Raw genomic sequence first — 26,239 nt, forward strand, 5'->3', positions numbered from 1 at the left:
TGGTATCAAGGAATTATCTGTTTTTTAGGTATGTAAATGATGTTAAGATCATACACACACACACACATATTTAAAAGCATTGAAATATTTATGCATAAAAGATGGGATGCCTAGGATTTGCTTCAAAATACTATAGGAGGCAGGCAGGGGTAGACATGAGATTGGCCATGAGTTAGTAATGTTGAATAATGGGTATCTCAGTGTTCTTTATACTTTTTAAGACTTTTGTTTTTGAGACTTTTTTCCATTCTAAAAAGTTTAAAAACTCAAGGGTAAAAGTAAAAGACTATAATTTAAGCAGAATTAATGCAAAAAAAGAAAGTAGACTGAAAAAAACCCTACCACATACTAGTGTGTGGCAAAATGATTCTGATTTGGATGTAAGGGAATCCTGTATGCTCATCCATCCGCTGATGTCACTGCACGTCCAGGACCCCACTGGAGGATGATTTACATAGGAGAAGAGGGACCACAGTCGGCTCAAGGGCTTATGAGTGCCTACACCCATTTGCTTTCCAATTTCCAAACTGACTTAGATTTTGGAATGCTATCTGTTAATAAATTCAGGTTTACCTACATTTTTTTTGAAAGTTTACTGCTTTAGCATATTATGACTGCAACCTGAGTAGGCTAATACACGGCATTAAAAATGCTTGATTTTTTCCCCTTAAACCAGAAAAGGGACAACTATCCTTTACATAGGTCCAGTAGCCAAGTCATACATCTTAAGAGATGTTCAGAGGCTCGTCTGGCTTGGAAGTCCATCATCCAAATGACTAGTCTTGAAAACTGTTCAGGGCAAGTAATTAAAAAACACTAATTGTGAGGTTGCATAGCCCTTAATACAGCCCTTAACGTACGTTCTTGTGATGTGTTAGCTTTATTCTTCGGTGATACGTCTATTGTGCTGTTTTAGAAACAGGGTGAGTAGATGTTACTCTCCTTCCTTTTTACTCTCCCTCTTATTCACCCTCTTCTATCGAAATGCACTTTATGAAAACCTGGTCCATAAGAAATTTAATTAGAAAGCACTCTCATCAAAACCTAAGGAGGTAGGTGGTAGGATGGACTATATATTCTCACTTTACAAATGCATTGGCAGAATTTTCAGTGTGGTTCCTTCTCTTTTCTGCTTTAGTTTAGAGATTCCGTCATTTTTGTCATCACTGTTATCATGACCATCATTTTTGTCATGATCATTCTTTTCACTATTATTTTGCCTGGAACAGTCAATGATGTGGGGAAAAGACCATTAGAAATCATTGCCACCCATTATCAGGCATCCTTTCTGATCAAAGTGACCTAGAAATAAAAGATTTCTGTTCCATTTCATCTGCTTCTGCTGTGTTCCCCCCCCAGGTGATAGCTTTAAGGAAACAAGAACAACCAAGCCCACCCCCCCGCCCCCCACCACCAATTCATGTCTCATGTACTCTAGCTGAAGAAATAAGAGCCGAGGGAAAAGAATCACTGCACAGCTACGGGGAGGGACCGGAGAGCCCGGACTACATAACTTTAGGTGGCTTCGCTCCAAATCCTAACTCTGCCACTCACTAGCTAAGTGATGGTGAGCGAGTTACTTAACCTCTCTTGCCTCAGTTTCTTCATCTGTTAAATGAGGGTAAGAACAGTAGTTACCTTATGGGGTTTTCTTGAAGCCATTCTTAACTAGATAATCCATAAAACACTTAAATTTATCCATATATTTTATAAATTTCTGTGTTGACCATTGTCTCTTATATCCTACACCTTCCCCCTGGTATTCTTTTCTGTCCTGGAAATATATTTCTTTTTTTAATATGAAAGCTCTATGCCCAACATGGGGCTTAAACTCATGTCCTCGAGATCAAGAGCTGCATGCTCTACTGAGTGAGCTAGGTGCCCTGGAAATATATCCTTAAAAATTCATAATTATCTTGGATTCTGTAGCTCTGAAAATACTGCCTCCCAGTTTTGCCCCCAATCTTATGGTTTAGCCGTACATAAAATTCTAGGCTGATAATTATTTTCCTCAGCTTTGAAGATATTATCCCACTGTCTTCTGGATTTTATGCCATTGAGAAATTTGCTATCAGTTTCACAGTTGTTACTTTGCAAATAACATGTCTTCTCTCATTGGAAGAACACGTGCATCTAAGGAGACTACTGATCAATGTATGTATTTGTTACTAGAGTAACCACTTCATACAAGATTTCCAATTTCAGGGATTAGGCAGGGGAAGTTCAAGATAAAAGCATCCCGTCATCCTTTACAAAGGGACACGGCAGGAACTAAAGGCCACTGTGACCAAAAGGAAGCTCTGCAAGACCTCCTACCTCTAACTATGACCTTGCCTCCAGGGGAGGACTAAGAGTGCCTTGCCAAGAATCCCGTAAGTCACCGAAGGGTTTAAAGGGACGCCAAGGGCCCTCATTTTTATACTTCCATGAGTTACTTCTCTCCTTTCCTCTCATGCTTTCCATTTCTTATAATAGGACAACTCTATATTCTGAGCTTATAAGGCAAGTACAATAAAATAGTACATTTAAAACTTTGAGTTTAGCCCTTCCTGGCCAATGTTTATGTTCAGATTATTAAAAACATGTATCTAGGAATATGGTACAAAACAGATCTCACCTTGTAGATGAAATAGCTAAAATTTTGGCGTCTTTATTGATCCTGGGTCATATATTTGGCTTGGAAACAATGTACAACAAATAGTTCCAATTAAGATATCACAAACTAAATTTTTCTTCCAGATCTCTAAATGCTCATGTAGAGCCAACTTCCATGGCACACAGCACAGACTTAAGAGTCAGGCCCACAGAAAATATCCATGTAAGCCAAAGAAGAAAGATGCTATTTGCTTCTCATTACATAAACAACGCCTGAACTTATCTAACCAACAAACTTATTTTTCTAAAAATTTATCTGTGACTGAAAGTAGTATTGTGTTTGCTGGGTGCCATTCTCATTTGAATCATACCCAAAAAGTCTAGAAATAACTCAGCACTAGAAAGTGGCCCAAGTGCTAAGGCTGTCTATGCTCTTGCTACAAAATAGATGCCAGTCTAATTTGAAGGTTTAAAAAGAATGACAGGAATTACAGAGTTCTTGATTTCAAGAGAACTTCCCAGAAGGAGGTGGAGGACCAAGAAATCCACCTGCCTGCTTGGTGGCAGCTCGTGAAGGGGCAAGACCAAGAATCTTCTGGATGTTCTGTGAAGAAAACAGAATTAAAATTGGGTTTTAATATGAGATAAACAGAAGAGTGTTAACATAGATCCCATATGAAGAGAAGGCATATAAATTAAAAGTACCATTATGACCTAAAATAGGACAATTACTACCGTGTTACTTTTTAAAGGGCTACAACACAATGGAGGTCATAAGACAGTAAAAGCCCTCTCACCTAATGAGACCTTGGTCCACAACCAACAGAAGCTGATTTTTTCAAGTGGAGAATCATTAAAAGAGGTAATCTTTTATTTCAACACAAAGCATATAAAGTATATTCATTAGCTGTTTCTTACAGCAAGGCCTTTTCTCTCAATATGGATCATCAGCTGGATTTAGTCATTACTGCACCATCTAAAGCTGAAACTGAAATACTCAGTTTCAGTTTTTTCAGTGGTAAGGGATCTTAGGTTCCTGCAAAGCAATTTGAGTCCAGAATCCTCCTAGATTTCTAGCACCTCCCCTCATCTTTTCACTTGTCTCATTATATCCAATTCAGCCGTTTTTAAAAAAAATTCACCTTCATTAAAGTAGTTCTCATAAAAATCACTTTTTATATTCGTATTTTATTACTTACTATAACATTAAATTACATAAATACACCAACAAGTAAAACCAGAATAAACAGTTTTAGGATAAATACAGGCTCTTGAATAGCAATGACTCACCTGGTAGGAACAGACAGGTGTGGGCATACCACAGAGCAAACCATGAATGGAAGAGTATGATGAGGGGATTAAATGCTATGCCTTTCTAAAGAGGGAAGTGAGAGGGTTTGTGAATGTGGAGAGCTTCAGTTAAAGGTCAGGTGTTAAGATTTTGTACAGCATTCATAAGAGGGAAAAACCCTTAAAGATTATCTACTTTCTCTTGCTCAATTCTTTCATTTTGTATTTGAGGAATTCCAATGAAAACTTGGAAAAGTGTGATGGTTTGTCCAAAATTACAAAGTTAAATGAAGAGCAAAGTTAGAATTAAAACCCATGTGTTTTGATTCATAATCGGATGGACGCTCTTACACAGTACTTCCTATGTTAAAGTTCTGGTCTTCAGAACACACTCTAGCCCATTGGTAGGCAGATGAGCATGCGCACACTCACTCAGTAGTTACTGAGCACCCACTATACATAACGCACCATGACAATACCCATATCCAGCCTTCTCTGAAGTGTATACAATCCCTCAGTCCCTCATCACTGGGAATGAGGACTGCTACAGATTTGAGTGTTTATACTTCTGATATAGCACACTGTCAGAATATAACAGAATATATAAAAATGAAGATACAACTTTAAGAACTCATTCAAATTATATTTATCACAAAAACTTCATTCATTCATTTATCCATCCACTCACACACTCACAATACTGCAGCTTGTGCTTTCTTTTTTTTTTTTAATTAACATATAATGTATTATTTGTTTCAAGGGTACAGGTCTGTGATTCCTCAGTCTTATATAATACCCAGTGCTCATGACAACACATACCCTCCCCAATGTCCATCACCCAGTTACCCCAGCCCCCCAGCCCCCTTGTGCTTTACTTTAAAAAGAAATCTGGGAAGAAGCTAAGAAAAAAAAAATCATTAGATCAGGCTGCTTCTCCTTAGTAAAGCTGGAGAATGTATTACTTTTATAACAAAAATAACTCCTTCATGCCTACTTCTAAAAAGGTGTACAAAACAATAAGACCAAATGATATGTCACTAATTTCCCATTTCTTTTATTTAATCAGTAAGTCTTTACTGACCACCTACAATATATCCAGCATTAAGCAAGGCACTGTGGGAAATGACTTTAAAGATAAAATTTGAAAGAATAAGACATTACAGAATTAGCTGCAGATAAACACATTTGTCTAGTTAACAAACACAATAATACAGTCTAGACAAAATATACTAGACATCCTTGATCAGTTATTCTGTAGAGACAGGGGCCAATTAAGTGAGTCCTTACCATTTTAGAAACAAAGACTAGTGTAAAACCTCTGCTGCCCTTTAAATTATAGATTTACTACAATTTAAAGAAACAACTCAAAGGAAAATAGGAAATATTTTGAAGGGTAGACTGTTGACGTCTTATTTATGAAATAAAAGCATCTAAATGACTACTGGACACAAGTCCAGTGCTCTAGATGGGGAAGAGCTCAAACAGCAACAAAAACGTTAAAACGGACACACTTTATTGGCAAGGCTGAAGTTCATGGAAATCCGGGCAGCTCTATACTTTGTTCTCCTGTGGCTCTTGTCACAGGCTTCCTTTGGGAACACTAAGTTTATCAATGTTACATTACTCAAGTATTTGTATTTTACTATAAATGCTTTCTATTCACTACACGCAATCTTATCCTTTAGTGAAATTCTAAACAATCTGTTTAAATTCCTATAGTTTCACAAATGAACCCAGGGCTTTTGACGGTTTTCTTAGATAAAATTTTCTCTGCTTCCCTGTCCGTGAAGTCTTTTTGGTGTAGGAGCTAACTGATGCTCTCAAGATGCAAAAAAGATGGGTAAGAAAGAAGAGGTCACCATTCTCTCTCCACAGTAGTAATACCATCCAACATTTCTATGCACCTTAAAGTTTACAAATCTTTCTAAGGACTAGATGCCAGTCCTCAGTTATCCTTGCTTTGGAAATGAGGAAGTTGAGACAGAGAGGTTACAAGTCAGGACGTGAACTGACATACAATTCAAAGTACAGCTTTCCTCTATTAAACCACTCTCGAAGAGATCATTATGTTAGTAATAAAAAAGATCTTGTGGCAGTCCTGACCTATAAATACATTGTGTTATGAGACTATGTATGAGCACATGAGTATGTTACATTGTTAAGTAAATAAATGCAGGGGTGCCTGAGTGGCTCAGTCGGTGAAGCGTCTGCCTTTGGTTCAGGTCATGATCTTGGGGTCCTGGGATCGAGCCCTGCATCAGGCTCCCTGCTCAGTGGAGAGCCTGCTTCTTCCTCTGCCCCGCCTACCCCTGCTCATGCTCTCTCTCTCTCTCTCTCTTAAATAAAATCTTTTAAAAAAGTAAATAAACGCATATAAATTCAAACCCACAAAATGTACAACACCCAGAGTGAACCCTAAAATCAATTATGGACTCTGGGTGACAATGAAGCGTCACTGTAAGTTCACTGACTAGAACAAATGCAGCGCTCTGGTGCTGGGGGTGTGGCTGGGGAGACTGCACACATGAGGTGGCAGGGACGAGATGGGAAATCTCTGTACCTTCTGCTCAATTTTGTGGGGAACCTAAAATTGCTCTAAAAAATAGTCTATACAAAATGCATACAAAAACCGTAAAGAGGGCGCCTGGGTAGCTCAGTCGTTAAGCGTCTGCCTTCGGCTCAGGTCATGATCCCAGGATCTGGGGATCGAGCCCCGCATCAAGGCTCCCTGCTCCGTGGGAAACCTGCTTCTCCCTCTCCCACTCCCCCTGCTTGTGTTCCCTCTCTCGCTGTGTCTCTCTCTCTGTCAAATAAATAAATAAAATCTTAAAAATAAAAAAAACTGTAAAGATATATAAAAAATAAGTTTATATATTCTTTTCTCATTCCTTGTCTCCAACTTTTTGAAATATTGCTAAACAGGATAATTTATTTAAAAAAATTTTTTTAAAGATTTTACTTATTTGTCAAAGAGAGAGAGAGTACAAGCAGGGGGAGCGGCAGGCAGAGGGAGAAGCAGACTCCCCGCTGAGCAGGGAGCCCAATGCGGGGCTTGATCCCAGAACCCTGGGATCATGACCTGAGCTGAAGGCAGATGTTCAACTGACTGAGCCACCAAGGCGCCCCTATTTTTAAAATTTTTTTTAAAGATTTTATTTATTTGAGAGCAAGCGAACGAGCAAGCACAAGCAGGGCAGGTAGCAGAGGGAGAGGGAGGAGACTCTCCACTGAGCATGGAGTCTGACACAGAGCTCAATCCCAGGACCCTGGGATCATGACTTGAGCTGAAGACAGATGCTTAACCAACTGAGCCACCTAGATGCCCCTAAACAGGATAATTTAAAATAAAGGCGAATATTTCTATGGGTGCTATCTCAAAGGGCTAGGCATTGTTCTAAGTACTTCACATGAATGTTCTCATTCAATCCTCACAATAGCTCAGTAAGGCAGGCTTGTTATCCTTACATGCAGATGAGGAAAAAGAGTCAACTGTCAGGGTGATTCAATAAATTCTTACTGAGCATGACACTGTAGCAGATACTTTTGTATACATTATCTCCATTATGTCTTTCAACAACCTTATCCATTGAACTTGACCTGACTGCTTTCCTATAATCTCTTAATTCTCCTCCAATTTTTCAGGCCTTCTTAGTAAGATTTAGCTTAGAAATATGCATTTTGCTAAAAGAAAAAAGCTTTTTTTTTTTTTTCAAGATTTTATTGATTTATTTGACAGACAGAGACAGCGAGAGAGAGAACACAAGCGGTGGGGGGGGGGCATAGAGGGAGAGAGAGAAGCAGGCTTCCCGTGGAGCAGGGAGCCCAATGTGGAGCTGGATCCCAGGCTCCTGGGATCACGACCTGAGCCAAAGGCAGATGCCTAATGACTAAGCCACCCAGGCGCCCCAAGACAAAAGCTTTAATATATTATAAAGATGATATGGAAGAATACTTAATATACATGCAAAATACAGTAAGATTTGGTAAGTTTATAGAAAAATATAAAACAATTATTTTGAATTTCTGTCCAGTCCTGTGTAATAGGGTAACAACTAAGGAGTGTATGTCAGAAGGGAAAAACAAAGGAAAAACATTTTCCCATAATCATGCCTTCAATTGGCAGGAAACCCAGAAAAATACCATTACAGGATTTGCGTTCCTTCCTCTTTGCAAAGGGTAAGAACCGGTGATCAAGAAAAGGAAGTTGTTGGTTGCTAACTGGATATTTTGGGAAGACACAGGTCACTAGCCATAAACACATTCTGCTAAATGTTATTCCTTAGTCATTTAACTAAAATAACTCAGCCATGGCAAGCCTTAGTTTATTCTTTGTTAGTTTCTCTGGCACCAAACAACCAGCCTTCACTTCCAATTGATTACAATTTCTCATCAAGTTGCCGTAACATAATCTTTACTAGATCCATAAAGCTGTATGGAAATCCGATTCACCTCTGATGGCCCCACCCACCAACCCCAGGGTTTTCACATTCTCACTAAATTAGATGTTTTAGAGAATGATGTAGAGATGAAATATTTACTGACAACAATGGCAGTAGCCTGGAGTACCTGAAACACTACTGGGTCAGCAATCAGAAGACTTGAGTCCCAGTACAGGCAAGCCAGGCAAAGCAGCAATAAGGTAGTCTTCTCACCTTACCGAATCTCAGTTGCCCAACCCCCGGAAAGAAGGGGGATCACTAGATCAATCACTTTCAACCCTTTAGGCCACAGAATCCTTTCTTTAAACAAAATCTCATGAAAAAACCCACTACAGAAAACAGATAAAATACTGTTAGGGACCTGAGGCCTCCTGCTGGGCCCTTCAAGCTTCTCATCAAGCACCTTCAAGAAGCCAAAGTCCCTGTGGCTCTAGCATTCTAGGATGTGACTATGTTCTAACAAATTATATTGCAGATTTCAACACATATTTTGCAAAGTGGAAATCAAAATTCTGAAAGGAACATGAGCACATCAAATCCGCACTAGAGTAATGCCACTTCCTTTGTAATGCTGATGAACTTTTCTGTCCTAGGTTGTCTAAAGGCCTTGCTTATAATAAAGGTCTTTTTTTTTTTTTGAGGGGTGGGGGTATGTCAGGTGATCAAGTGACAATCCAAATCTCTCTCTCCTAACCATCTTTCCAGTAAAACTTCCCTTAGATCCCGTTTAGCTCTTTATCTGAGGATCAGTCAAAGAGAATGTTCTGAATTGTAGTTGAGCGCAGGAAGACAAGATGTACGTTTGTATATTATATATGTACTCACGTATGTATGTATGTATGTATGTATGTATGTATGTATGTATTTTTAATCCTATAACGAATGGTAGGATATGGCTGGTACAGAGTGGGGTATCTAAAACTCAGAATGAAACTTAAGTCTCACTGGTTTGAAAAACCAAAAGACAGGGATTTGGGTGACCACAGCAGCTTAAAACTGAGTGAGAGGGACGCCTGGGTGGCTCAGTTGGTTAAGTGTCTGCCTTCGGCTCAGGTCGTGACCCCGGTGCCCTGGGATGAAGTCCCGCATCGGGCTCCTTGCTCAGCAGGGAGCCTGCTTCTCCCTCTGCCTGCAGCTCCCCCTGCTTGTACCCTTGCTCACTCTTTCTTGCTCACTCTCTCTCGCCCACACTCTCTAACAAATAAATAGATAAAATCTTAAAAAAAAAAAAACTGAGTGAGAAACTCCTGGAAAACAGTTAACAGAGGAGAAGTTCACAACTACATTTAAACTCTGCCCAAATCTCTTAAACTATGCAAGTGTGAGACAGCTTTCAAGTAGCCCAGCTGAGACTAAAATAACTGAGATTTCAGGTACTGCCTACAAGAAAGGAGACAGAGTATAGAGTTTGAGTGCCGAGTTAACTTCCTGCTTAACTAAAAAACTGAGCACTCTTCCAAAGAATAACAGACACCTATCATAACAATGTCCAAGATACAATCCAAAATAATTAGATATACCAACAAACAAGAAACTTGACCCATACTTAAGAAAGCAGGCAACAGAGTCCAATCTTCAGATTATTTAAATGTTGCAATCAGTAGATAAGGTTTGTATTTTAAAGCAGCTAAATAGGGGCACCCGGGGGGGCTCAGTCAGTTAAGTGTCCGACTCTTGGTTTCGCTCAGGTCATCATCTCAGGGTCATGTGATCGAGCCCCACATCAGGCTCCGTGCTCAGCGCAGAGTCTGCTTGAGATTCTCTCTCTTCTTTGCCCTCTGCTCCTCCCCACCCCCTGCTCTCAAGTGCTGTCTCTCTCTCTCAAATAAATAAAAATCTTAAAAAAAAATAAAGCAGCTAAATAACTATGCCAAAGGGCATAAAGTATGTTCATAATAAATTAAGAAATAGGAAATCTCAGCAAGGAAAAATGATAGCAAAAAAAGAACCGAATGGAAATTCTGGAACTAAAAAATATATCAAAATTTAAAAATCATTGTGTGCACTTAAGGTTAACTCAGATGAGGGATGACAGAGAAGTCAGTAAACTAAACACAGATTAACAGAAACTATCCTATCTAAAGAACAGAGAGGAAAAGATTTTTAAAAATTAAACAGAGCTTCAGGGTCCTCTTAGACAATACTGAAAAGACAGACATGTAAGAAACTGGAATCAGAAAAGAAGACAGAAGGTATGGGCAGGAAAAAAACTCTAGCAGCATTTAAAAAAAATTTAATACCCTAGGCATATCCAGCCAAACTGCTGAAAACCAAACTTAAAGAAAAAAAAAAATCTAAAAGCAGCCAGAGAAAAGTGACACATTATCTCCAGGGATACAAAGATATGAAAGACTTCTCATCAAAAACAATGGAGGCCAGAAGATAGTGGAAAGGCATTTTAAAATGCTGAAAGGAGGGCGCCTGGGTGGCTCAGTCGTTAAGTGTCTGCCTTCAGCTCAGGTCATGATCCCAGGGTCCTGGGATCGAGTCCTGATTCTCCCTCTCTCACTCCCCCTGCTTGTGCTCCTGCTCTCGCTCTCTCTCTCTCTGTCAAATAAATAAATAAAATCTTAAAAAAATAAATAAAATAAAATGCTGAAACGAGGGGCGCCTGGGTGGCTCAGTCGTTAAGCGTCTGCCTTCAGCTCAGGTCATGGTCCCAGGGTCCTGGGATCAAGCCCCGCATCGGGCTCTCTGCTTGGCGGGGAGCCTGCTTCTCCTCTCCCTCTGCCTGCCCCTCTGTCTGCTGCTCTGCCTACTTGTGCTCTATCAAATAAATAAAATCTTAAAAAAAATGCTCTAAGATTGGAAAAGCCCTACTCATCCTACAAGATACAACTAAAATGGCCCCTTTGTATAAAATTTTAGTTTCATTCCTTAGCCATTTTGCTTCCATAGCATGTTTTTTTTTTTTTTTCCTGATACCATTTTGTACATGCACACACATACCAAGGGCATCAATCATACTCTACTATTACTTACGGGTCTGTCTTTCCACACAGATTATGAATTTCATAAAGGTAGAAACCATTGCTTTTTACCCTGTATTCTCAGCATCAAAGAAGAATTCCTGGCATTGTATAAAGACTTGAATCACTCTTCAGCAATGACAGGCAATATTCTAAATAAAGCCTTGAACTCATGCACTGAAACAATTCACAAAGAGATCAGGTTAAGGTAATGTCGAATAATCTGTTCTTCTCACTTACTAGTTAAGCTATCACTTTCCGAACCACCTGCATTCTCTAACTGATTTGAAGCTAAGTACTAAAAATGAAAACACTCTGCTTGTAGATGAGCTATACTGACATTAATGAACTAAGCTCTAAGTCTTAAATAAAGTAACATATGTTAATGATGAGGAACAGGAGATGGCAGGCATTTGATCTGCTCATTTTGATGGCTTTAAATATACTGACATGACATAATTAGAACCTGCTTTTATACATACACAAGGCACATCAAAATTCTTTGCCTTAAGAAAGCCAAGAGTGAAAAAAAATAAAAATTTATTTTTACCACTCTCCTGAGCACATATACCTGTTCAAAAAGACAATGACAAATTCTCACGATACTTTTTCAGATACAGTCATACATACATAAAGTTATATGTTAAGATATGGGTGAAGAAAGAAAAAAAAATAAAACTCTTCCATTCTTCCTCAGAACTTTTCTGGTTCTGAGGAAGAATGGAAGAGTTTTATTTTTTTTTTCTTTTTGCTTTCAAAAGAAAGAGAATTCCATTCATAGGTTTTACAGTTCTATAAATTCATAAGAATAAGCCAGTTTCCCCTTAGCTGTTTACCAGGTAAATTTATTTGGGTTTTTACTGAGATTTAGAGTACTTTTTATAGAGGAGATCACCATTTACACAATCTATTACTAATTCATAAGAAGAAGAAAATAAAAAAAAGCAAGTATTTTAATTTTGGGAATTAAGGAAATTTCCTTCTATTCTTGAATTCCGTCACTACCCTGGACTAACTTAACACCCCTGCTGGAAGCTGGCCGACCTACCATTTCCGCTGCTGCAAATTCACACAAAAGAAATAGTTGGTGGTGTGAAGGTCAAGGCAGCTAATCATTTAATCACTAAGCACTAAGGAATTTTAAAAAAGGAGAAAGATAAAATGAGAAAAGGTAATTAGATTTATTTTCAGTTAATGACGTATCACCCTGTTTCAATCTATAAAAAGCAACTTTATCCTATCTTGGACTGGGGAACAAATATTAATTTTATTTATTTTTTATTTTATTTTATTGTTAGTCACCCTACAGTACATAATTAGTTTTTGATACCCCAGAGGAGGGGGCACTAATAGATCTTTTAAAAAAATGTGATCCTAAGAACTGCTAATATTCTGTGTCACTGTCTTCTGATTATCATAACATGGTGAGGTTGTCCACCAACCCCCATTCACCTTTGTGAAAACTGAGACTCAGAGAGACTCCAAGAGGTTGACATTCCCAAGGATACTTAGCCAATAAAGTAGCAACAAGATTCAAACACTGGTGTTTTACCCCAAACACTGTATCTCCTCAACCTTCCAATGCATTCCTCCTCTCTCCCCATCACTTTAAAGTTTCTGAAGTAGGGCACCTGGGTGGCTCAGTCGTTAAGCTTCTGCCTTTGGCTCAGGTCTTGATCCCAGGGTCCTGGGATTGAGCCCCACATCGGGCTTTCTGCTCAGCAGGAAGCCTGCTTCTCCCTCTCTCACTCCCCCTGCTTGTGTTCCCTCTCGCTGTCTCTCTCTGTCAAATAAATAAATAAAATCTTAAAAAAAAAAGTTTCTGAAGTAGGAATGTGTCTTAAAATCTATTACATGATCAGTATAGCATTATTTTTGCTTTCCCTTGAAACCTCTTAAGGCAATGGTGAATCATTTAATTAATAACATCCTAGCATGGGAAAAAATACGTACAAGATGAAAACCAGATTCACAAATACTTACGTGAACCAGTAATACGTCATAAAATTGTGTTAGTTTAGGTTCAAAGTTCAACCTCGGTTTCATCTGCTTCTACTCTGAATGACTAATATAATAGAAATAATTTTAGGGGCACCTGGGTGGTTCAGTTGGTTAAGTGCCTGCCTTCGGCTCAGGTCATGATCCTGGAGTCCCAGGATTGAGCCCCATGTCTGGCTCCCTGCTCAGTGGGGAGTCTGCTTCTCCCTCGTCCTCTGCCCCTCCCCCTGCTCCTTCTCTCTCTGTCTCTCTCTCACTCACTCTCTCAAATAAGTAAATAAAAAATTTTTAAAAATTAATTTTAAATGTTTTTTTTTTTAAAGATTTTATTTACTTATTTGAGAGAGAGAGATACAGCCAGAGAAGGAACACAAGCAGGGGGAGTGGGAGAGGGAGAAGCAGGCTTCCCGCGGAGCAGGGAGCCCGATGTGGGGCTCGATCCCAGGACCCCGGGATCCTGACCTGAGCCGAAGGCAGACGCTTAACGACTGAGCCACCCAGGCGCCCCTAAATGTATTTCTATACGCTCATATTTGATAATGATTTTTTAAGTGAAGCTATTGGGAGAAAAATTAACCTTTTAATTTCAAAAGAAACAAAGGTTCCATGAAGTCAAGGACCATAATTATGTGTCAGTTTTGTTTAAAACTGTATAATAAGCACTCAGCACAGAGCCTGATACCTGTCTGTGCTCAATTTTGTTGAGTGAATAAATGAACACTCTATCAAGGAATTATTACTAATGTGATAATGATCTCTTAAGGATGGGGGAAGATGACTGAAGCAGAGAGATGCCCTTAACTCATCCTAATATTATACCTCCATCATAATAAGGGGAGCATTATTGTCATGAAGGGAATAGAGCTAGTTGGTTTAATTACAGCATCACTCACATTTAGTAAAGGAAGTGGATTCTGGTTAACACTGCAGAGATGTTGCTGACACATGTAAATATAGTCATAATGTTTCACAAATAAAAGACTTTAAAAACATAAATTCAGGGGGCGCCTGGGTGGCTCAGTTGTTAAGCATCTGCCTTCGGCTCAGGTCATGATCCCAGGGTCCTGGGATCGAGCCCACATCGGGCTCCCTGCTCGGCGGGAAGCCTGCTCTCCCCCTCCCACTCCCCCTGCTTGTGTTCCTGCTCTTGCTATCTCTCTCTCTGTCACATAAATAAATAAAATATTTTTAAAAATTTAAAAAAAAACAAACATAAATTCAGGAAACCAAGTGGTCAAAGTATCTAATCACTTTAGTAATTAAACTACTGACAGTTTCAAGGCACTAATAACAGAAATGTTTCTCATTCTCTTAGATGTTATACTCTAATTTACTATCAGAAGACTTCTCTGTTAAAACATGCAAGGCCACCCCCAATGCTAGAGGTAACCTGCATAAAATATACATGGTTTTTACATGTTTAGCATAAAAATTAACCCTGATCTAATGAAATTATGGTTTTATTCACTGAAACGAAAAACATGAAAAATTATCCTTTAATACATGGTCTCAGGTTGGTGGTGAACTGAAGGCTTAAGATGAACAGTCCTGGGTAAAACGATGCAGTAGCTGTGAAACCAGCTGGGGAATCCTCAAAAAATTAAACATGGAATTGCAGCATGACCCAACAATTCTACTTCTGGGTATATACCCCAAAGAAGTGAAAGCAGGAACTCAAACAGACATTGATATACCATGCTCACAGTAGCATTACTCACAATGGGCAAAAAGTGGAAGCAGCCCAGTGTCCACTGACAGATGAATGGATAAACAAGATGGGGTCTATACATACAATGAGATATTATTTGGCCTTAGAAAAGGAAGGAAATTCTGATACATGGTACAACATGGATGAACCCTGAAAACATTCTAGTCACAAAAGGACAAATATTATATGATTCTACTTACATGAAATCAAATCCACAAATATGAGTGGCCAAATTTGCAGAGACAGAAAGTAGAATGGTGGTTGCCAGGGATTGAGGGGTAGGGGTAATGGAGAGTCAGTGTAGGATTTTCAATGTAGGAAAATGAAAACGGTTTTTTTTTAAATATTTTATTTATTTATTTGACAGAGAGAGAGAGAGAGAGAGAGAGCGAGAGCAGGAACACAAGCAGGGGGAGTGGCTCGATCCCAGGACCCTGGGATCATGACCTGAGCCCAAGGTAGACGCTTAACAACTGAGCCACCCAGGTGCCCCAGATGAAAAAGTTTTAAGATGGATGGTGGTGACGGTTGTACAACAATGTAAATCTACCTAATGCCATAGAACTGTCCAGTTGAAATTGGTTAAATAGTAAATTTTATGTCTATTTTAACACAATAAATGAGAAAGATCAACAGCACTGGAATTACTGAATATAGGAAACCAGAAAGTAGCGTCTGGACCTAAGAGAGGATTAGCTGGAGGATTCTGCAGGAATTCGGCTACCGCAGGCAGTCACACTGGTTAAGTTTAACCCCTTGAGACTCTCAAGGCATGACATTTATAGTTTGGCCTACTCCTCCACATTTTTTACTCTAAGGGTTCAGATCACACTGCCTAGCCCACCCTATGACACTAGCACATTTCAAAAGATCTCTTATCTAAACAAGGTGTGAAGAAAGGAGGAGTGCCTCCACTCAAACACTTGTCACTGGGACTGAACAGACCTTCACATTTCAAAGGTGAATTTAGATAGGAACTCCAGACAAAATACTACTAGGCTATTGGCAGGGATTGGTGCTATTCACATGGATACCAGATTCAAGACCAATCATTCACCTCACTGTATTCTTTTGACCTTTTGGCTTCTTAGTTTTTGAAAAAAAAAAAAAAAAAAAAAGAAGTAGGCAAACTGTGATCTCAAATGAATCCATGTTTTTATGTTTTCCTTCCTAAAAATCACGTAATAGTTGGCAAAGTAGAAGAGAGCAAAGAAAAAATAAGGTACACCAGTATGAACTCCAAATAAGTTGGCTCATCATTTAAATGCAAAAAATGAAACCAAAAAAGTACTAATAGAAAACAAGGATGAATTTCCTTGTAACTTTGGAGTGCAGAAGAACTTTCTAACCATAATTCAAAATCCAAAAGCCATAAAAGACAAATTTGATCGAAAAAGAAAAAAAAATCCAACAAACAAAATTTTGTGTGGCAAATACCACTGTAAGTAAAACTGAAACACAAATGACAAACTGGAAAAATTATGTGCAACTTACAGCACCCAGAGAGGGCTAATCTCCTACATAGGAGCTAAAAATTCAGAAAAAGACCAACAACCCAACAGAGAAATAGGCAAAAGGCATACAAAGTCTCTTGCCACCAAAGGAAGAAAAGAGTCTATGAACAGCTCTTAGACAAACAGGGATGCTCAATCCAAAGTGCAAATGAAAGCTACAACGAGGTAGCAACTCTTATCTATCAGATGGGTAAAAACTCAAAAGCAATTTCTGTGGGTGAGGTTGGCAGAAACATGCATTTTCATACCTTGCTCTTGGGAATAAAAAATGGTCTAACCCCAGTTTGCCAAGTTTATAAACTCCTATTTTGGTGTAGCACCTACTATTCGTGTAACATACACTTCTCAGGTGCATACTATGTATTATACATAGGTACATAGATACTTTAAGGTATACAGAAACAATTAAGAAATCACTACCTTGAAAGAGTTGGCGAGGAAAGGAGAAAATATAGATAAAAATAACAAGTAGACAAAAACAGAGAAACAAAGCTCCTATAATGAAGAATATGACCAATCATTATGGAAACTTGAATCATTCTATATTAGTTTCTCCATTACTCACTCCACTTTGAATCCCCAAACAAGCAAACAAAAAACCCCAATTCATTATGTTCTCTTAAAACTACTTTATGCCACAGTGTATATCTAAAACCAAGTGGCTTACTTCTTTGCCTAAGAATGGCCTCACTGGGGAAATCACAGTACGTCTATAATTTGAATTTCTGAAAGCCTCCTATTTTATGGCTGCTCACTTCACAGGCATCTTCACAAATACCATGTAACCTAAGATCCTAAAAAGTAAATAAACAACAAAACAAAACATGGAAATAAAACAAGCATTTTAATTCAAAGACAGAAGCATATTTTTCATAGTAACACTTCAAATGCTAAGGTATGTCAGACTGGATAGAAGTTCATAATCCTCCAGTACATATGCTAACAACAATTAGCAAGGAACAGGTACAGAAACCATATGCAGCTAGTAAAATAAAAAATTATAAAAGTAGGTCACTTCGGTAATTTTTCTAAGACTTTCAATATATTAGAATACCTTGTTTAAAATTGGAGTAATAAAGTTAACCACCGAAGACGAGCACCACTCAGGATGCAGCAACAAGTTAGAACTCACCATTAATCTTGGGGAAGAAAACTATATAGCAAAAGAAAGAAATCTTTCAAATACAACACGGTTATGTTAGCTATGCAATACTATAGCTCTTCCGTATTTTTCTCTTAATATCAGTATATGGAATGGGACAAGTAGAAGTAAAAATTATGAGTATGGGGGCGCCTAGGTGGCTAAGTTATTAAGCATCTGCCTTCGGCTCAGGTCATGACCCCGGGGTCCTGGGATCGAGCCCCGCATCAGGCTCCCGGCTCAGCCGGAAGCCTACTTCTCCCTCTCCCACTCCCCCTGCTTGTGTTCCCTCTCTCGCTGTGTCTCTCTCTGTCAAATAAATAAACAAAATCTTAAAAAAAAAAAATTACAAGTATGCATTCTTCCTGGCTCAAAATACATTGACTATATGCGTGTGTGTGGAGGGGGGAGGTTTGCTGCCCCTTTCCTCCCTTTCTCTGTACTCAGTAAGCAATTATTTTATTAAGCTGTGCCAGTCTAGGATCTACTGTTTCTATTTTAACTTTATAGCACATATTGTACACTATGGTTCTCAGGGGTTAGCATATCATGCTGGTCCACTGTCTGTTCTTATAAATAAAGGTTTATTGGAATACAGTCATACTCATTTCCACACTGTCTATGGCTGCTTTCATACTATAATGGCAGAGCTGAGTAGTTACAACAGTCTCTGACTGAACCTTCAGGGATTAGCAAACTATGGCTGGACCCCTGCCCGGTTTTATAAATAAAGTTTTGCTGGAACACAGCCACACTCACTCATTTACATACTGTCTAGGACTGTTTTCATACTGTAATGGCAGAGTTGAGTAGTTACAACAGAGTGTATGGTCTGGTCTGAAAAGGAAATACAAAAATATTTACGATCCAGACCTTAACAAAAAATTTGCTGACCACCACGTAAATGAGTATTGCATTCCTGATAAAATTAACTGCTAAACAAACACCTCACCAGACTCTTTGAAATAACAGAAAGGAGTTTAAAGACCAGCTTGAGCTGAACTTTCTCAACGATCATTCTTAACATTTCTTTCATTTTAAAAACTCTATGGTTTCAGACAGTGATTTCTAGGTAGCAATGTCCAGGTACCAATGCAAATGGTGCATCTAAAATGACTACTGTGAGCCATCACACATAAAGTAGTAATATCTGAATGTAATTTAAAGTAGAATTGTTCTTAGTTGCTTAAAGTAGAATGTATACATCATTGTGTTTTATTAACATTTGGACAAAAGCTACAATTAAAAATTTCAGATTTAAATAATCAAATTTAAGAGCAATGTTCTGGAAATCAACCGGACCGCTGCTACACCAACAAAAGAGATCTATGTTGTCATTGTCTTGGTTTTCATGTTTAGATAGACTAAATAAAATGCTTCACTACAGAGACATTCTTGAAAGGTGTAGCACACACCTCAGCTACACAAGAACACAACTTCTGGTGGACACACCCACTCAGCTGCTCTGTAAACATCTCCGACCGCTCATCTTCTAACCAGCCTACTCTTTGTTCCTCTCTTCCTCCCCTCTTCCTGAGACGAGTCTCCATTTGGTCACCAAAGCCACACCTGGGCCTTGAGTTAGTTTCTCCTTTCTCCTGCTTTACCTCCCTGTACGTCTCAACTTTGCCCCCTCTTTTTCATCCCTCTCATCATAGCAATAGTTCAGAACATAATGATTTTTTGCTAGACAATTCAGATAGTCTTCTGGTATTTTTCTCCACCTTGTCAGGCTCCTCTCTCACATCTATCCTTCAGAAAGCAGTTAAGTGTCAGAAAATGATGCCAGGAAGTCCTGAGACCTGGCTGCATTTAATCTACAAAAGGAGGAGGTGGGAGGCAGCCAGACAGAAGAAAGAGCATTCACAAAAAGTCAATCTGGGTGAGTGGGACATGGAATCTGTCAGGCAAGTCAGAATGGCTGGAGTGTTGGATGAGAGATGAGGTGGGGAAAACATTAAGCAGTAAGATCATGAAGATCTTTGCAAGCTTCAAACTATAATTCCATTTCCTACTTATTCTCACATGCCAGGCCAACCAAAAAATCTGCTGCCGTTGACAGTATTCAGAAGAAGAAGAAATACAGGTCTCATGTGCCAACTTCCCCATGGCAATGCCTGCTGAATGGCAGTGTGTTCAAAGCTGAAATATAAAAAGTTCTTAAGCCAGAGACTTTAATTAACCCTTCTCACTTTTTAAAGTCCTATTTCAAAAACTACTTCATTCTCTAAACCTTTCTGCCTGAATCTACCCCCACTAATCAAATGTTAGGTTTCTCTCTGGGCTCTTTCAACCATCTATACTTCTGTCTTGGCTCTCACTGTTTTTCATTATGAATGTGTGATAATCGTGGTGGCCAAATGTAAATTCTGTAACACAGACTTGAGCATCTCAACTGTGAATAACCTAAAACCATCAAATTATTACATTTATTTGTGTTCCTGAAGTGCCAAAAGGCACTGGAGTATAATAGAGAAGAAATGATACTGGGGCGCCTGGGTGGCTCAGTCGGTAAAGCATCTGCCTTCGGCTCAGGTCATAATCTCAGGGTCCTGGGATTGAGCCCCATGTCGGGCTCTCTGCTCAGTGGGGAGCTGCTTCTCCCTCTAATTCTCCTCTGTGCTCTCCCTCCCTCCCTCTCTCTCAAATAAATAAAATCTTAAAAAAAAAAAAAAAAGGAAAAGAAGAAAAGAAATGATACTGAGAAGACCAAACCCGTTCTTCACTTTTGTTTCTTTAGATGGTTGTAATGAAGAAGGAACCTAAGAGCTCTAAAAATGGGATATGGAAACCATGTTTGGTTTTATGGCTACTTCTCACCCCAATGGATCAGTAATCTAGACCTATACACATTTAAAACAGCTTTAGAGGTTAGGTTGGTTAAGCGTCTGCCTTCAGCTTAGGTTGTGATCCCAGGTTCCTGGGATCGGTCCCGTGTAGGGCTCTCTGCTCAGCGAGGAGAGTGCTTCTCTCTCTCCCTCAGCCTGCCATTCTGCCTACTTGTGCTCTCTCTGTGTCAAATAAATGAATATAATCTTTTAAATAAACAAACAAACAAATAAATAAACAAAACAGCTCTAGAGGATCCACTGGGATTCTACAACATTTCTAGTATTAAAAGAAGTAAAGGCTAATTTAGGGTGTGAGAGCAAGGAAGAATGTATGTATTTAATACTGGATATGGTCACTCACCTGTCGAATTGACATGGTACAAAGAATATACAGAAAAATGAAGGAACAGTCTGTGGTGTCATCCCCTAGCAGGTTTCGATGAGACAGTCCTTGGATATAGGAAAGGGGAGTGAAAGGGAGCTTTGCCACCACTCTACCATCAAATCTAAAAAGGAAAAAACAAAGAATTGTTATTTTTGGAAGACTGACAAGCTTCTTAGTTCCAGGGAAGAATCTGAGACAGAAATAGAACTCTAAGTCCCTTGATCTCTAAAAAACAAAGAATGATATTCTAGTATATGTGCTGCCGAAGCGAGCACAAAGAATGATATTCTAAAAAGAGACCTAAAGAACAAGGATGTAAGGAAGGGCTTAGGTTTTTCCAACAGTCTTTTTCTACACTAGTGATTCTTAATTTTTTCAGTATCAGAAGCCCTGAACACTGAAAAATTGAGATTCCATACATTGTTTCAAGGTTATAGCTATCACTATTTACTGCTCTATAAAATAAAACTGAGGAATGTTAAAAAATATTTACTAAATCATTTAAAAGGTGGCAATAAATTCATTATATGTTAACACAAATATTTTTATGAAAAATAACCATCTTTTCCAAAACAAAGTGAAAAGAAAGGCTTTTTCTTTTCTTTTGGCAAATGTCTTTAATGTTTTGTTTAATAGAATACTGCTGGATTCTCATAGCTGCTTCAGTATTCAGGCTGTTGCAATAATACACATCATGGAGCTCTGAAGCCTCTGGAAAATTCCACTGTACACTAAAAAGGGAATAAGAATAAAAAAGAAAAATAACATCTTAGAATTATTCTGGCAGTAATGTTCATCTCAAGGACTTCCCAAGAGTCTCAAAGAGCTCTAGGAACCCCCAGACCATACTTTGAGAATCACTATTCTTTTTTTTTTTTAAAGATTTTATTTATTTTTTGACAGAGAGAGAGAGAGAAAGTGAGAGAGGGAACACAAGCAGTGGGAGTGGGAGAGGGAGAAGCAGGCTCCCCGCCGAGCAGGGAGCCCGACGTGGGGCTCAATCCCAGGACCCCTGGACCATGACCTGAGCCAAAGGCAGACACTTAATGACTGAGCCACCAGGCGCCTGAGAATCACAGAGAATCACTGTTCAGAACCATGGCACCAGTAAGATTTTAAGAACCCTCTGTTCCAAGACCCAGAGGCTCCCAATACACACCTTAAACAGGCTAAACATTTCTGAATAGAAATTCATGGAGTATACAGTGGTGAAAGAAAAAAGTAGATTCTTAAAATTCATACACAATATTCTGAGATAACTTTTAACATACTACTAGTGTTTGAAAGTCTTCTTTTTACTTTTTCTAAAATAGAAAAGAGAAATATTTCTAAAAGAGAAACACAGAAAAAAGCTATAAGAAAATGCTTAGTATTTATGTTGAGGTCCTGGGGATATTAGCTTCTTTTATACTTTTCTATGAATAAGTAGTATAATCAGTCAATAATGAAAATTATAAAAATGTGATTAAGGAGAGTGATACTTCATAATATTAGAGAAATGTATGACTGCATCAGCTAAATTATCCAAATAAAGTCTTTTTTTTAAAAAGATTTTATTTATTTATTTGACAGAGAGAGACACAGCGAGAGAGGGAACACAAGCAGGGGCAGTGGGGGAGGGAGAAGCAGGCTCCCCGCGGAGCAGGGAGCCCCAATGCAGTGCTTGATCCCAGGACCCTGGGATCATGACCTGAGCCGAAGGCAGACGCTTAACGACTGAGCCACCCAGGCATCCCCCAAATAAAGTCTTTACTTCCAGTTAAAACAGCTAGAAAATTCCCTCTTAGAAAAATACCTGGGCGCCTGGCTGGCTCAGTCAGTGGAGCGTGTGACTTGATCTCAGTGTTGTGAGTCTGAACCCCACCTTGGGTATGGAGCCAACTCAGATAAAAATTTAAACATATATATATTAAAAAAAAAAAACAAAACCCCACTTGGTATTTAGAATGTTTCTACAGAGGGAGAGGGAAAAGAAAAGTAGCAATACCATCTTTGTCTTTGGGGAAAAAAAAATCCCTAAATATCCAGATCAACTACTGTGGTTCTAAAGAGCTTATTAGACAACTGTGCTACAAAGAATATAGAAGAGAATGAATCTTCTCTTGACATCTTCTATATGTCTGACTGTCCACTTATTACTTCCAACTGCCTTCCTAGTATATATTTACACAGGGAAAGGCTCAATCATAAACTGACTTTACTTACATATGATAAAAGTATTTAAAGATCTGCTCAAAGTAATCACTGTCATTCTCTTCTACTAACTTCACAAAAGCAAAAGTAATAATTTTTTCAGGAGAAGATATTCCCATTCTCTCACAAGAAGTATTAAGTGCAGCTGCCCCGGTATTTTCTGGTTATATGCTCAACACAATATGCGGCTCTAGGCATGCCACTCTGACTACCCTACTGTATAGTCAGACTGTAAGCTACTCCCTCTTATTGCTAACATACAAACCCAGTATATTCATCTGATATAATCTTTTATTCTCTGTTATCTTCAACTTGAAATTCTAATCAAAAAACAAAACAAAAAACAACAACCTTTTAGAACCAATGAACAAATTCAGTGAAGTTTCAGGATAAAAAAGTCAACATACAAAAATCATTCTATGCATTTCTATACACTAACAATGAGCTATCTGAAAAAGAAATAAAGAAAATTATCCATTTACAATAACATCAAAAACAATAAAATACCCAGGAATAAATTTAACCAAGGAGGAGAAAGATCTGTACAATGAAACCTCTAAGACAGTAAGGAAGTAAGTTGAAAAAGACACAAATAAATGGAAAGATATCTGTGTTCATAAATTCGAAGAGTTAATATTGTTAAAATGTCTATTTTACCCAAAGCCATTTATAGATTTAATATAATCTCTATCAAAATTCCAATGGCAATTTTCACAGAAATAGAAAATACAATCCTAAAATTCATATGGAACCACAAAAGACTGAGTAGAAAAAACAATCTTGAGAAAGAACACAGCTGGAGGTAACACACGTCCTGATTTCAAACTCTATTACAAAGCTGTAATAATCAAAACAGTATGGTACTAGCATAAAAACAGATGCACAGAACAATGGAACAGAAGTGAGAGCCCAGAAATCAATCCACTCATATAAGGTCAACTAACATTTGACAAGGGAGCCAAAATACTCAATGGGGAAAGGACAGTCTTTTCAATAAATGGTGCTTGGGAAAACTAGACAGCCACATGCAAAAGAATGATATTGGATCTCTATCTTACAACACTTATAAAAATTAACTCAAAATGAATTAAGGATGTAAATGTAAGACCTAAAACTGTAAAATTTCTAGAAGGGAACATAGAAAAAAGCTCCTTGACATTAGCTATGATTTTTCTGGATATGACACCAAAAGCACAAGCAACAAAAATCAACTACATTAAATGAAAAAGCTACTGTATAGCAAAAGAAATAAGCAACAAAATGAAAAGGCAACCTATGGAATGGGAGAAAAAAATACGCAAACCATATATCAGATTTAGGGGTTAATATCCAAAATATAAGGAACTCAAAACTCAAAAGTTAAAAAAAAAAATCTGATTTTTAAAAGGGCAGAGGACCTCCAAAGACATTTTCCTAAATGAGACATACAAATGGGCAAGTACATGAAAAGGTACTTAATGTCACTAATCATCAGGGAAATATAAATCAGAACCACAATGAGATATCAATTCACTTCTGTAAGAATAGCTATCATCAAAAAGACAAGAGATAACAAATGCTGGCACGGATGTAGAGAAAAGGGAACCCATGTGCACTGCTGGTGGGAATGTAAACTGGTGCAGCCACTATGGAAAACAGAATAGAGGTTCCTCAAAAAATGAAAAATAGAGCTACCATATGATCCAGCAATCCCACTTCTGAGTATAAACCCAAAAGAAATGAAATAAATTTCTATCTCAAAGAAATATCTGTACTTCACGTTCATTGCAGCATTATTCACAATAGCCAAGACAAGAAAACAACCTAAGCGTCCACTGATGAATGAATGGATAAAGCAAATGTGAGATAGATAAATACACACAGAGCCAATGGAATGGAATTTAGCCATAAAAAGGAAGGAAATCCTGCCATTTGCAACAACAGGAATGAACCTTGAGAGCATTATGCTAAATGAAACAAGTCAGACAGAGGGAGACCAATACTGTATGATACCACTTATATGTGAAATCTAAAAAAACTGAACCCATGGAAACAAAGTTAGATTCGTGGTTGGCAGGGGCTGGGGGATGGGAGAAATAGGAAGATGCTGGTCAAAGGATACAAACCTCCTCAGTTACAAGATGAATAAGTTCTGGGCATCTAATGTACAGCCTGGTGATTGTAGTCAACAATATTATATACTTAAAGTTGCTAAGATAGTAAATCTTAAATGTTCTCACAACCACACCACACAAAATGATAATCATGCGAGATAGAGGATGTGTTAACCAACCTTATTGTAGTAATCGTTTCACTATATACATGTGTATCAAATCACTACATATACATCGTGTGTGTACACAAACATACACAATGTTTATATTATATGTCAACTATATTGCAATAAAGCTGGAAAAAAAAGATTTAGGGGAAAAAAGGAAAACCATTGATTTCCTGTAAGTTATTCATTTATGTGAAAGTATCTACTATGCATGAGACCTTAAGCCAGCCACAGATATGAGGGAAAAAAAAACTTCCAAGAACTCGTACTTTTAATGAATTAATTTTTCCAGGAGACTTGAAGCTTGTCATAGGAATAGCTAAGTGAAGTGGTGTCTACCCTAATAAAGAAGAGTTGTGGGGTGCCTGGGTGGCTCAGTTGGTTAAGCGACTGCCTTCGGCTCGGGCCATGATCCTGGAGTCCTGGGATCGAGTCCCGCATCGGGCTCCCTGCTCAGCGGGGGGTCTGCTTCTCCCTCTGACCCTCTTCCCTCTCGTGCTCTCTGTCTCTCATTCTCTCTCTCTCAAATAAATAAATAAAATCTTAAAAAATAAAGAAGAGTTGGGGAATGAAGGGGAAAGGTGCAAAAAGAGAGATAGCTTATAGATATTACTAAACCTAGTAAGATTATTTCTCTCAGTGTACTTACTCTCTGGTTCCAGAGGGCAGGACCACTGCTCGTGAGCAGAAGTACAGGAAGGCATATTTTGGTCCAGTAAAAGGAATTACTTTCAGACCCTAAAAACTACTCAATAAAAGTATATTGTCTCAGAAACCCTCAGGCTCCTCACTGTTGGAAATAATTAAAGAGAGGGTGGAAAATTATCTGCCAGAGGTACTACTGAAGAGGTTTTTGTATTGGGACAGAAGTTATTTGTGAAATGACTTCAGATCTCTTCTAATTCTAAGATGGTAA

At 38.4% G+C, this 26,239-nt stretch overlaps 1 protein-coding gene across 3 annotated transcripts in view; it reads right to left on the reverse strand.

Moving 5' to 3' along the window:
- Positions 1-2,627: 2,627 nt before the first annotated feature.
- The window catches only part of TMCO1 (transmembrane and coiled-coil domains 1), a 51,997-nt gene continuing 28,385 nt past the window's right edge, over positions 2,628-26,239 (reverse strand). Inside the window, exons 6-7 of one of the 3 annotated variants that reach the window (XM_027613945.2) lie at positions 20,847-20,991; positions 2,628-3,199 (exon numbers count right to left, since the gene is read on the reverse strand). In XM_027613945.2, the coding sequence (XP_027469746.1) occupies positions 3,101-3,199; positions 20,847-20,991 (244 nt within the window). In that variant the 3' untranslated portion in view covers positions 2,628-3,100. Of the gene's footprint in view, positions 3,200-20,846; positions 20,992-21,032; positions 21,602-26,239 lie in introns of those variants that run through there. The other 2 variants (XM_027613944.1, XM_027613943.2) reach the window with 2 other exon arrangements.

This window comes from Zalophus californianus, chromosome 10 (genome assembly GCF_009762305.2).
Source record: "Zalophus californianus isolate mZalCal1 chromosome 10, mZalCal1.pri.v2, whole genome shotgun sequence".
NCBI classification, from domain to species: domain Eukaryota; kingdom Metazoa; phylum Chordata; class Mammalia; order Carnivora; family Otariidae; genus Zalophus; species Zalophus californianus.